We start from the raw sequence: 14681 nt of genomic DNA, 5'->3' as shown, positions 1-14681 counted from the left end.
TCCTCACAATAGTCAATTAACGTTCTTTTAATTTGTCATGAATTGAACATTTTATCAGAAATACATATTTTTATAAGAATAAATGTACTTCCTATTAATTACGTATAACTCATAATATGTATATACAAGTTTGCTCATTAGCAGCGTAAATAAAATATACAATATGAACGAGAATCGCAGCAATTACCGTGGCACGACTATTAATTGATAAGGCTTTGGTGTCATCGTCAATCCGTGGATAAGTTCTACAGAATTTGGTCCTTCACCTGGAACTGGAAGTAGACTGTACTTTTGCATTACGCCGGCGAATAAAATGAACAATGCAGATTTAGCCAATATTTCGCCTGGACATCGTCTTCTTCCTAAAAAAATAATATATTATTTTAATTAAGGTAATTAAAATTACAAAAAGTACCTGTAACTTCAATCACATTTTTAATGATCATAGTAAAATCAGCTTTTATTTTTGTTTTGTCTAACTTGTGACCACTGTATTAATCAATTGCATGAAAGATATTTTCAATTTTGTTAGGGTATTCATATATGAGCATGAATAGTACTATCATCTTAATTACATTATTATATATTATTATTGTTAGCATCGAAATATCTTTTTTCTATTTTGTACCTTTTCCAAATTGTAAGGAGTATATATCTGGTTCAAAAACATTGTTCTTAATAAACCTTTCCGGCTTGAACTTATCTGGCTCTGGATAAATTGTAGGATCCTTGTTGATAGAGTACAGATTGATTAAAACAGTGGAATCCTTCGGTATTATATACTTATCAAGCTGCGTATCTTGAAGAACTCGTCGAGGTCCAATTATAGGAAATACTGGCCACAATCGTTGCGATTCAGATATAACAGCCTCCACATATGGAAGTCTGTAACAATAAAGAATTTTAATTTTCTCATATTGCACTTCTCTAATCTCTCCATCGAATATTTACATTTATTTTTCAACGAAAAATAAAATGGAAGTTATTACGCATAATTAATGAATCTGTTAGTAATTTCTATTAAATTTGAATTAATCTACAGAAATGTTTATATAAACAAATTTAAGTATTTAACGAGAAATTCGATTACTTTGCTCTGTCCTCCAAATCGGGAAATCTGTCACTAGGAATCACTGAGTCAATTTCTTTTTGCACTTTACGTTGTACGTCCTGATATACCGCCATGCTTAAGAACAGAAATTCCAAAGTCGTACTTGTAGTAGTGCAACCAGCAAGGAAAAGATCAACCAACAATATTACTAATTGCTCCTCTGAAAACCATGTTATTTAAGAAAACGAATTCGCACATTTGATAGAATTATGCACGACAGTTTCCAATGAAAACGTTTTCCCTTTCATAGATGTTTCTACTAGCATGAGAGATAAGTAATATTGGCACTCTTAAAACTAAAAGAAAACTTGAAACTTATCACTTTTAACTGAATAAAGAATATTAAAAATGCTTCTCCTTAAAGTACATAAATTTTTGATACAGTAAAATGCATTTACAAATATAAATGAAATAATTTATGAATTTAATTGTACCAGTGAAAACTGGACTGGGTTCTTCAGTGTTCATCATTTCGTGGAGGAACATATCAATTAAGTCTGTTTCGTTGCCTGGTTTATACTTCTCCTTGTGTTCATTAATAGTTTCCTGAGTAAAAAAAAAATCCACATATGATAACTGGATTGTTGAATAACGTATTTAAGAAATGTAAAATCATAATTAATTTACACAATGGACGTACCATTAAGAAATCCTTGAGCTCGTTGTTTAGCGTATCGAGAAGGTTGTACCCTGAAGCCTCAGGTGCAATGTGACGAATCCAAGGAAAAATGGTGAGTATTCCCCCAATCATGTTGAAGGCTTGTGATCGACGTTCCAATAAATTAACAAATTGTTCAAGCCTACAAAAAACCATTGAAAATATTTAAATATTTGATATCTCATCTCTAAACTCTTCTTATAAATCGTTACTTTTATTTAAGATTTACTTATATTTCCTTAATTAAATAAATTTAACAAAATTTAAATAACATAAAATATTATATTTTATCGCTTCTACCCTTTCTTCATTTGTACTTCTTTCTTACATCTTGCGAAAATTTTTATGGAAATCCTATAGTATAATACATTTTCGCGTATGATATATTTGATCTATAGTAAAGAAGAAATTCAAATAAGAGTATAAATTCTTGCAAGTTCAATCAGTCGTTTACACGCATTCGAAAACCAAATATGTGAAAACGGTACTCCTCAAAGCAAAGAAATCGAATGGAAAATGTGTACTTATGTACTTCGGGCCGTTGCAGAATGACCTTCCTGCCGCCACAAACCAAAGAACATTTATTACAGCTGGTGTAATTAGTAATTTTAATCGCCGTGGACCCTCTTTATTCAAACTATTCAAAAGCATGGTTAGTTCATTTTTAATCATTTCTAACATTTCGTGTTTCCCGAAACCGAAAAGCTTCATGGTTCGCATCATCCAGCCTCGTAACTCTTTCCATTCTGATCCATCATTCATCGTAATGCCTAACAAAGATAACGAAAAATGATAATATATGGAAAATGATTATAAAATATTATAATATATTTTTACAATAAAACGTCGATTATCCAAAATAATAGAAAAACAAATCCATCTAAGAGAACTAAAACTGCGAATATATTATAAAACGACTGAAAATACAACAATTTTAAAAGATAAACAAAGTTCCATATATCATTTAAAATAAATGTATAAGCAGCATTTATTTCCCTTTATGCTTTCTATTTATTTTACTGTAACATTCAGTTTATTTTCAATTTCATGGTGTGGCGGGATAGTACATGATCCTGCTATAACTTCATCCGTTCCATCTTTTTTTTAATCACAGTAAATGAAACAATATTATTCTTCCGAATTTCCTATTCTAAATATTATCGCATTATAATCAAATTTAAAAAGAACATTGTTACATAGCATACAATCTAAGGTGTTATAATTGTATTTATGTATTTACTAAAATTGTGTAACCGTTGCAAAAAAAAAGGAACGAAAAAAAATCATAAATTTCATATTTTGGCATTCTTAAAAAATTATAAAAGGAATTAATCGAAACATGATCCAAAATGGATTTGAACTTGATACCTTGCTTCTTGCCCAGATTTCGAAGTTTGATAAACTCATTCCAAGGACGCCCATCATACTCCTCACTTCTCAATACCAAATCACTTAATCTATTCCCACAAATAACCGTTACCTTCTCACGACCAGTACTGATGGTTATCATGTCACTAGCATATCGTTTTGAAAGCTCCACAAAGGCCTTGTGCTGTCCCCCGAGTTCATGAGTTAATCGCTTCAATAAAAAATGGTTACCGATAAACGGCCATGCGAAAGGCCCTAAAAAATAATAGAATTTTTAAAAGGAGAATGAACAATACGTTTTAGGAAAACAAGAATTTTATATGATTCGATGAAAAAATATCACATGATTATATATCTGATTTCATTTTGAAGTAAAATAAACAAATATTAAAAATTTTAAATTATTCTATTTATAAATTAAATATAAATACTAATTGAAGTAATAATGATAATCATTTATATATCATTTATATATATAATCATATGTATATAAATAAATAGCAGTAAATAAGAATAGTAAACATTATGAAGATTAAACAAAAAATATTTCAAAGATTTTAGAATCAATTTCAAAAAGAAAATATATATCATTTCAAATATCATCATAAATTTAATTACACGTTTAAATGTTTGTGTTATTGTCTATAACTTATATTGAAGTAGTAAAAGTTTGAAAAAATAATTCAGATGAAAAGAATAAATCTTTAGAAAAAGTAGTCTAACCGAAGGAATACAGAGGAGACGCTAATTTAAACCAGTTCAGTGACCTACTCAAACCGATTAGTGTATACGTACATCTGCGTGACATTCATTGTTAACGGTCTCGTTTCTTTTATTTCTTTCAGTGTTTTTGGAATATTGTTCAAAATTCAATATTGAATTAACAATTTTAAACATCAATAAAAAATATAAAAACGTCTCGTGATTTAATATTTTAAATCTTTATGTTTAATATATTTAAAATTAAACACATTACCAAATCAAAATTCTAAAATTTATAGCAAAAGTAAGAACATTATAATATTATCCTAACGAAAACAAGGAAAGGAAATATCAATTTCGTGTTGACCGATAATGGTTGATGTATTAATTCTATAGGATGTTGATCGAATAACGTAACTCAAAAAGTTTGCACAGAAAATAACACATTACCTGGTGGGGATTTTTTTGTATCTTGTCCAATTACTATATAAATAATCAGTAAAATCAGTGTCACTACAGCCAATAGCACGGTGGCAAACATTTTGAAACGTTTTATATACGTAAACTTATAATCTGATTCTTTAGCAATCAATGAATACGTTCGAACTAAAATTGGTTATACGAGAAATAGCTGTGGACGACAGATCGATGGGCTAAAGTTCTCCGTTCACAACTAATATATCAATTCTCGCGTTTCAATTCCGGTTTCGACTTCTTATATCGAACAACCGCTGATAACACGGCTAACCCGATAAGCTTAGACACCACTAAATAATAGTTAGCCCCTTGCTTATAAGCATAAAATTAAAGAAATAAAAATCTGAGTTGGCGATGTTTCAATGAGATATAATTAGACTAATTTTCCTAGCACGGTTAGTCGCACGTAATGTCGCGTAAGTTACAAAGGATTCACGATTGCTTTTCATTATTTTCTTAAATGAAAAAATCTTGCGACATGCCTGATAATAAACCTTATTAACTATATCCTTTAGAGAAGTGGTCGAGAACTGATAATATTGTTGTTAGAATAAATTACATTAAATTCATGGATTAACATTGAATAGATATCACGAATTTGGATAATACCGTTTAACGAGTATTTAAATTAAGTTTACCTTTTCAGAATAATCAGTTTTAGATTCAAATTATCGATGTCATGGTGCGCTATTTATAAAACAAATTATTGACTTATCTAAATAATTTAAATATTTTACATATTGAAATTTTTGTAGTAGAGTACTTCGATTTCCATCAAATATCAGTTTTTCCAAATAATATAAATTGATTTATTTTATTATACAAACAATGTTCATGTAATATTATTGAAATATAATTAAAGACATACATATGTACATATTCACGTATAAAATCAATATATTTATTCTTATCATGAAAATAAAGTATGTCAATGTACATTGCATATATATTATATTTGCAATTATTCTAAAAATATCGTTAACACATCAAACCACATTTTCTTAACAAATTATTTTATAGTATCAATATTTTTTTAAGTAAGAAATTTATATAACATCTAAGTCAACTTCTTTTTTAGGACGTTTCTTAGACATTTTTCCTCTTACTTTATCCAATTTTCTTTTTCTAGACTCTTTCTTTTTCTGCTGTTTTGAAATTTTACGTTTAGCAGCCAATTCCGGATCCGTTACAAACTATAACAAAAGTAATTTTAACATTAGTCATTATTTATTATCACTTATATCATAAAAAAGATGTAAAAATATAAAAACCTGTTGCATTCGCATTTTTCTCCTTTCTGCTTTTTTAATATCTAAATTCTGTTGTGTTCGACTCAATAATCTAGTGTATTCTTCGTTACCTAAATGCTTTTTAATCATCATATTTGCTTCTTTAGCTAGACGTCTCAAAGTGACATTTTTTTCTTCCGTAGCCGATATTTCACGTACGATTGGTGACATAATGTTATAAAGTACTACATTTAAATACTCCATGGATATTGTAGCAACTGCTCCAGCAACCCACTTAAAGAAAGCAGTTCTCTAAAAGAAGAAATACTATTTATATCCTAATTATCTTTTTAACATTATAGAAAATTATATATAAAGAAATTATGAATACTATACCACTGTTATTGACTTAGGAGCTTGAGCTATTTCTATATTTACAGCTTTTCTTAATCTTCTAACGAGCCAAGAGAGAGACAATTGTTTTCTATCTTTATCTTCCATTTCATCATCTGGATTGATCGTCATTGTATTAACCGTTTTTACAGATTTCAAAATTCTCCCGATAAAAATTAAATTCTTAACGGTTTGATCGGTTAATTCTTCTAATATCATATCAGGGTGTAGTTGCGCAATTAAATCTAAAGTTAAACTTCTTATAACGGAAGTAGGATCGGAATACAAGTAACTAGTTTCTGTTTTACATTTTTCAGGATTTTCTAAAAGATCTACAATCTTATCGACATCAAGTACAGCTAAAATAAAACCGATCATTTGCGACGCTGCTAAACGTACCCATATGTGAGGATGAGCCAATAAGTTTTGACTATATTCTGAAATATATTGCAGTTTATTAATATCAAGAAAATACTTCAATAATTCAAGATGATACTTCAGTATATTCTATTAATATTAAGAAAATGTATGAAGAGTGTATTTACCAGCAAATGAATGAATAGCTTCTTTGTATTCTTCACTTTTGAAAAATGTCGTACAATTTGCCGATATCTTTAGTAACAGCTGTAGTACTTGAAACATATGATGATCTTTCATTCTCTCTGGATCTTTAATATTATGGTACATTTTTAATTGAGTTTTGTTTTCCACATGTAATTTTACAAAACGACCAGGTTTGTCATTATCATTACAATTTGCGTAAAATTGTTTTAAAAGGAGCGGCACTATTTCTTTTAGGCGAGACTCAAAAGTATCTTTCTCTACTGTTACAAATATACCGCATAATTGTGCAGCTAGAGTTCGATGTATTACCTAAGATAATAATGGATAATAAAGTAATTTTATAACATTTAATATAATGCATATTATTATGATTAATCTTAAGTAATTACTTTAGTATCTTTTAACCACGCAACAACTATATCAAAAAGTTTGCTTCTTTTATTATAAGGTATTCGTGTAATCATTTCTTTAATACATTTAGCGCACAGTTTACGACACATTGGATCATCGTCATTTATTAATCTAGCACCCACCATAATAAATATGAGATCTGACTTCAAGATCAAAGTTTTCTGAAATTAGAATTAATATATCAATTCACTGAACCATTTCCTTTAATGAATAAATAAGGAATAAATGTACTTACTAATGGAAATCCTGTAACTATACTGTGTATCATCTCTAAAGCACTAAGTCGACCTGGTTGCATTTCGTAACTAATTTGTGTCAAATAAAATACTATATGTTTATTTAAATGTTTCCCAAGAGGATATTCCATTAAGTAAGAATAAAAAACGGAACGTGATTGTAATCTAACATGTTCTAATTCTGATGTAATGCTTAAAGCGGCAACCTTTTCCATAACAAGATACATTTCTGGAAAAACCATTTTTCGAGCGATTATCGCTTTGAGTAAACCAAATGCTGTTGCTCGTTTATCAGCATTGTGTATATCTTGCTCAGCATACATAATCAAAGCTTTCAATTGATCCGTACTAATTATATAATGTTTCACGTCACGAACAATTACAGACATGCATTTGAAACCAGCCATCACTAAATCGAAATTATCTCCTTTGTTTAAGCCAGCTACAGCATATTTATGCAATATATCAAAAATAGATGAACAAATATCAGAGATTTTTTCTTGTATTGAAGATAAATCCATTTTGAGCAACCAGTTTAAACATTGCAAACTTAATGTGCTTAGCTGAAAAAAATACAATATCAACATACAATGTTAAATAATCAATTACAATTATTATTTGTAATAATAATAAAATAAAATTACCTTAACATGTTGAGATCTTAAGCACTCGCTTATAAGTGGTACAAATGGATCTATCAAAGGCTTTAAGTCTGAATTTGATATTTTATCTCTTTTTAATAGAATATGAAACAGTTTTAAACCAAATTCTATAATGATATGAACATTCGTATTTTTCGACATCCTTGAAATAGCTTTTACACCCATTTTATTTTTTGGTTCTGGGGGTATAATAAAGCAATCAGGTTTCTGTCTAACAAGTATTTCTATTTCCTTTTCTGTAACTTGTTTATTATTTTCCTCAGGCATGAGTTCAGGAATGCTTTCAGAAACTATTCCATAAAGAAATATTAGCATTTGTTCTAATGGTATAAAGGTATTGTCAGCTAAACCTAATACAATATTTCTCAAACATTCTACTACTTTCTGAATAGTTTTATGTGAGTGATTTTTTACAATCACTTCTTTTAATGGCAAAATTAAGTCCACTAAACATGATTCAGTAATATACTGTGCTAATATATGAAATATATCAAAACTTTTTGTAGATTTTGCTTCTGTAACATTTTTTACAATTCCTATTACTTCTTTTTCTTCTGCTGTTAGCCCGAATAAATCTATTTTACATACCTAATATATTAAAATATGCGAATTTATTAATATGATCATAATAAAATTGCTATTTTAACATTTATTTATAATATTACTTACAGATAAAATGCTTTGAAGGTTTTGATTAATATCAAATTTTTGAAAATATGGTTTCAAAGCAACTAACACTGATTGTACTGTAAATGCGAGAACATGAACTTGAAAACCTTTGGTTAGTAAAGTATTCATTTCTCTTAAAAGATAATGAAGATATTTTGGACTTAGAGTTATCATAATTTTTTGTAATATTTCCCGAGTAACACGTCGTACTGACTCTAAACGAGACTTCAAGAATGTACATAATTTCATAAAAATTCTGAAACAATGATTTACAATATATTTATAATTTCTTATTATTTTATAATTTCTTGGAAGAATATCCTATGTACTTCTTCCAAGAATGAAGATTCCTATATAAGAATACATACTATGTACTTACCCTGGTAAATTAGATTCTAAAATATATTCGGGTAATTTTTGTAATAATTTGACAAATGCAAGAATAATAGGAACTCGCATTAATTCTTCTTCTTCATTATCTATCGCAAACTTTTTTTTGTTAATCCTATGGCTATTATCATGACTCGTTCTTGCTATAATAGAACGATGAAGTTGAGGTAATAATTCTTTGGATATACTAAAAACAATTCGCTCTGCTCCAGACTGTGAAAGAATTATTTGCTTTTCCATTACAGGTACTTCTTCTTGTGTATCTTTTTGAACTTTTTCTACAATTTCTTCAATATTATCTACATTTTCAGAATTTAGAATTTCATCTAATTTTTCTTCTGCTTCTTGTTCCATATTCTTCTTATCACTTTCTTTATCAACTTCTCTATCAATAATTTCATCTTTTTGCTTTGTTTCGTTAGGAGTTATTTCTTTTACTAAAATTTCTTCAGTGCATTTTAGTTCTAAAGATTTGTTTGCAGATTTATATTTTGATAAATCAAAATGAAAAGAATCTAAAATAATAACAATAATTCTAACAAGCTGTTTTTGAAATTCAATAGAATTTCTTAGTTTTTCTAAGTAATGTTTCAAAATAATCTCATATTGATGCCATGGTAAAAGTCTGCATACAGTTCCAACTGTTTCTATTGCTGCATCAATAATACTATTTTTGTGTATAAAAGCTTCATTACATAAATATGAAGAGGCAAGAGGAAGAATGAACTGTGTTAATGTTCTTGGATTAAAAGACTTTTGCAATGTTTTTGCTACATTACAAAATTTAAGCAATGCCCGAGCTCTCCTATGCAATTGTAAATGTTGCATATTTTCAAAGAAATCTACTTCAGGATCTACTTTGTTAGTTAATAAAGATAAATCTCGTAAAATAGGATGAACATCAGAACATTCCATAGCCAAATGTCCCAAAAAGGCTATTGATTGAAATCTTACAACTTCAATTTTGCTAGTTATCCCTTTTCTTATAAGTGGTAAAATTGTATTGTCCATTAAATAACGTCTATCTGTTATATTTTCTTTATGTTCCTTTGCCAATTTACAACCAAGAAGTTTAAGGAATTGACCTGCATTATCTCTCAATGCTAAATCTGTTTCATTTTTAAGAAAGTAGTAACAATTATAAATAATTCCTACACCAAAATCCAATGTAATTTGATTCTTTTCTATCCCTTTATGAATTTCAGAAAAAGCATCCAATCTTTTTTGAAAATCTGGTTGATCGATCCATTTGCGATCATATGCGTTAAGTGAACTTATTAAATTGTAATTTTTTACAAATGTGTCACGACAATCTGCAGTAGACTTTTCAACAATAGTTTTATAAAGTTCTAAGAGCAGTTTACGAGCAGAAATTGTGGACACTGTACCTAATAAAGGCAAAATTGCACGTATATGCGTAGTTGGTTTCTTTACTTGTTTTATAAGATTTATTACAGTTGTAATTAATTCAATAATCGTTTCTTCTCCGTCACCAGCGCCACTCTTTTTAATTAGTATTGGTAAAATAAGAGTGAGAACTATATCACATGCATCTGCATCTTTCACAAACTCTGAAATACGTGATAAAATCACAAGTTCTGATTTACCAATTCCCTTATTTGAGTTTTCAAGTTTCTTCTTAATAAACTGTAGAATACTAAACACATGAGGAAGAAGTATAGTAGACCCATAATTAATACCATTAGATAAAACATCCTCATTTATTTCAAGTAAGTTATTGAGTATAGGTATCAAAGGAACAAAAGCTGTATCAATTTCCATATCATTTTGATTTACCTTTCCATAATCTTGCAATGTTACCATATTTTCAAGCATTTCAAAAATAGCATTAATTACTGATGCATTAGTTTTTGGATTTAATAAAAGTTGTATTATATATGGAAGGGAACTAATAGATTTGCTATCCTTATGATGTTTTATAAATAAGGGATAGTAACGTGAGTTTTTACTCCATGCTATAAACAGCTTTAATAATGGAGTAGGACTGTGTATACCTTCCATAGGTAACTTTTCCAACCATGGAAATACAGCCACATTAAATAAAGCATCTATTTCATATTCATTCCATTTATAGTCTTCAAAATGACTAAAGAATCTTGCTAATATTGAAATACAACTTGATCTTACATTCTTAATAGATTTTAAGTAACCAACATGAATCTCATTTGATTTCTGTAAAATTCCAGTTACTTCTGCTAGATTACATATTACCAAACTAAGTAAGTAAGGTAATAATTTTTGCTCCATCTTACTACCAAACTGTTCTATTAAAATTGCAAGTAAATTTGTAGCACTTTGCAAACGCTTAGGTGGAATAACATTATTAAGATCTACAGTATTAATAATATTTTGTGTAAGTTGTCTTAAATTAATTTGTTGATGGCTAGTTTTATTTAAATCAGGCAGCATATATTTCTTGAAAGGTTTAAATGCCATATCTGTAAATATGATCATTTCATTTTCCTCAGTTCCAGTTAAAAAACGTAATATCATCTTCTATTCCTGCTTTTGTAATCATTTTCGCGTAAACTATTCTCATCACTATAGGTATAAGTTCATCACGATGTTCATTTTGTATTATATTACTTTCTTTATCGATTTTAAAGCAGATTAATTCACTTTTCATATTTTTTTCATTAATTAAATTAAACAAATTATCTTTGTAAGGCAACAAATATTTATACTTATAAGTGAGAAGACAATTTAAAGCAGCCCTTTGAATATCAGAATTTTTTGATGATAGTAAATCTAAATAAATTCTCCGAATCTCTGATTCTCTATACAATGTTTTTGGATTTGTTATCTTTTCAAATATTTCAAGTTGAGCAATTAAAAGTTTCACTTTATAGTTTTTACTCATTATAAAGTTACTTATTTGCTTAGACTCTGTAACTATTTGTTTTAATTTTGTATTCATAGAAGTTGTAATTTCATTTTCTTCTTGTTCAGTTTCTTCATTTTCTTCATTTTCCTCAGATTCATTATCACTCTCATTTTTTGCATCACTTTTCATATTATTATTAGAAACAGTTGATTTTTGCACTTTTGAGATGTTACAACAGTTGGCATCTTCTGAATTAGACTTAAAAAAATGTTCATTTACAAAATCAATAAATAATCCTGTTATATCTCTGTTCTTTGTCTCATAAAAATATGGAAAATTTATCATACATTTCCACATAAGAATTTTATGATTTTCATAGTCTGGTTTGTCATTGCTTATTTGTATTATATTTCCTATTTCAGAAATAACTTTACATTCAAATAATGGTTTATAATCTACAATTTCTTTCTGATCACATTTTAACTCAGTTAAGAATATAGGCCAAAACTGTTCATATTCCTTGATAGCATAGGTAGCTATAATTTTACTTACAGGTTCCCACAACAGGGAAAAATTTATATATAGATTTCCTAATAAATATCGTAGTGGAATTTCATGATATTTCAAATTTAAATTTGTTACTGTGTTATTTTCACGTGACAATGCTTGTAGGTGTAATAATTTACTTCGATAATTTTGTACAGTTGCAAGTTCACATTCTGCTAAATACATATGTTCTATAGCATTTATTTCAATTTTCTCATTTGTAACTGATAATTTAACTTCATTGACATTGCAAAATAAAGAATATAAATGAGTCACTATTAGGCGAATTTCACTGAAAGGTGAACTTAATTTTTGTATAATACTGCTATTTAAGTTATCTAAAACAATTTGATTTATGTACATCTCTCTGTACTGTGATGCACTAAAGTATGTTAAACATAAATCTACTGTATTTAAAATAAATTTATTATCAGGATATTTAATAATGAGTTCTAATATTTTTATATCATTCTCTTCCATAAAATTGTGCAAAATTTCAAATTCCAAAATGTGAATTGCTGATTCAAAAGTGATTAAGAATATCAAACATAATTTATTTATTTCCATCTCTGTGTTCGTATTATTTAATATCCTCTTGTATAATAACAATATTCCTTTTTTTAAGGTATCTTTTAATTCTTCTGGCAAAGGCTTCAGATGTGGCAAAATAATTAATATTTTTAATGCATTTAGTGATACATTATTATCTAATAAAGTTTTTAACTCTGTCTGGAAGTAGTTAATAGTATCAAATTTTGCACCCCGTATATCCAAGATGTATTTTATCCACTTATGTAAATTAATACCATTAAGACATAGAGGAGCTTTTACTTTAATTATCTTGGTAAATAATTGTAAAATATCATCATTGAAACCAACAGAAATACTATGATTTATTATATGTGGCAATATTAAAATGTCAAATGATGAATAATATATTAAACTTTCAACTGCACCATATAACAATTTAATATCTTTCACAGTCATAATTTTAAATAATATTTGACTAGAAGTTTCCTGCATTAATTTAACATTGGTTGCTAATAGAATAGCAACAGATACATTTATAACTTCTTGTATTACATCATTCTCATTTTCAAAAATATCTAAAATCTGTACCAATTTCTTAATCAATGGTACAGGATCTATGACCATTTTTCCATTTCTATAAGTAATAATTATATTCAATAATTGTATCAAAAGGATCAAACTTTTCTCTCTGCCAGTTGTTAATTGGAATTGTTTTGTCTTCTCAATAGATTTATCCATAACATTTAACAATACAGACCAAAATAAATGACATTTTTGTGGATGTATACTTTGTAGCAAACAGTTAATAATTTCTCCCAATAATTTAAACATTAAACTTTGATTTAGAAATTCATTATGCAATGCATTGAAGTATAATAGAAGCATTTGTTCTGCACATGAGTGAAATTGGCCTGGTATACCAGATATTACTTCAAATAATAATTTACCGCATCCAGGAATTCCTTTAGGATTACTTTTCAAAATGTGTAATATTGTATTTAAAAAGGAATCTTTATCTTTAATTTTGCGTACCACAAAAGCAAAACTTTCAGCTGCAAAATTATTTATATAAATTGGCTGAGTATCTGCTAATAATGGTAACAATAGATTAAGTATAGTCTTTATATTTTTAACTAGATACCGCCATAAAAATTTAAATAAATAAGCTAATGATGTAAATGTATACTCTATTTGTTCTGTATCTTTAGTTTGTAATAAATCAATAATGATAGTTAAAAATCTAGGAAAACATTCATAAAAATCCTTTTGTAAATCTTTACATACAGCTACAACTAATCTGCAATAAGATAGTTACATAAATATACTTGTTAAAAAATTACTTCATCTATATTTTTGTTTGTTATATTAATTAATAACATATAAATTTTTCATTTAATACTTACTCTAAAATTGGTTGCAAAAATAAAACATCTTTCTTCTCTAAATATTCTATTAATGTATCTATTACAAATTGTTTCTGATTAACCAATTGTGGAAGTGTTACAATATCACGAACTTTCTTTTTGAAACAGCAATAACCTTCCGTGAGGTTAAGCAAATTCCATTTCTCGAGTGTTTGATGAAAATATGTTTCAACTTCTTCATCATTCTCTTCATTACGATGTGCAACACGGTGAAATATATCGACATCAATTTCATTTATTCTTTCAGAAAATGTTTTAAACTATAACAAAAAATATAGCGTAAAATATATTTTACATAAAATAACTTTTTATATATATTTCATACCTGAAATGTATTTGTTTCTTTGTGACGAAATGGTTTATTCTTCATGTTGATAAAATGTATGAAAACCTTTAAATTTAGATTAAATTTAGTTTTCCATTACTTTAAAAAATATCAAAGGACAATTTATATTGACACAATGT

At 27.7% G+C, this 14681-nt stretch overlaps 2 protein-coding genes across 2 annotated transcripts; both read right to left on the bottom strand.

Annotated features, from left to right (window-relative positions):
* Positions 1-57: 57 nt before the first annotated feature.
* Positions 58-4380, bottom strand: LOC108552675 (probable cytochrome P450 305a1). The gene is made up of 8 exons (XM_017907325.1): positions 4290-4380; positions 3138-3392; positions 2302-2539; positions 1752-1911; positions 1546-1657; positions 1091-1271; positions 629-885; positions 58-362 (listed from the first exon to the last, which is right to left on the bottom strand). Exons 1-8 carry the CDS (start codon positions 4378-4380, stop codon positions 184-186), a joined length of 1473 nt encoding a protein of 490 aa, XP_017762814.1. The 3' UTR covers positions 58-183.
* A 982-nt stretch (positions 4381-5362) lies between these two features.
* On the bottom strand, positions 5363-14586 carry LOC108552674 (small subunit processome component 20 homolog). The gene is given in 12 exon segments (XM_017907324.1): positions 5363-5509; positions 5588-5857; positions 5942-6375; positions 6484-6811; positions 6892-7074; positions 7149-7712; positions 7794-8399; positions 8481-8736; positions 8860-11388; positions 11390-14089; positions 14196-14476; positions 14542-14586. Coding segments are annotated over 12 exon segments (8343 nt in total).
* Positions 14587-14681: the final 95 nt, after the last annotated feature.

This window comes from Eufriesea mexicana, unplaced genomic scaffold (assembly GCF_001483705.2).
Source record: "Eufriesea mexicana isolate 0111107269 unplaced genomic scaffold, ASM148370v2 scaffold7569, whole genome shotgun sequence".
In the NCBI taxonomy this organism is placed as follows: domain Eukaryota; kingdom Metazoa; phylum Arthropoda; class Insecta; order Hymenoptera; family Apidae; genus Eufriesea; species Eufriesea mexicana.
The sequence above is the reverse complement of the archived record's forward strand: the minus strand, read 5'-3'. Positions and strand labels throughout refer to the sequence as shown.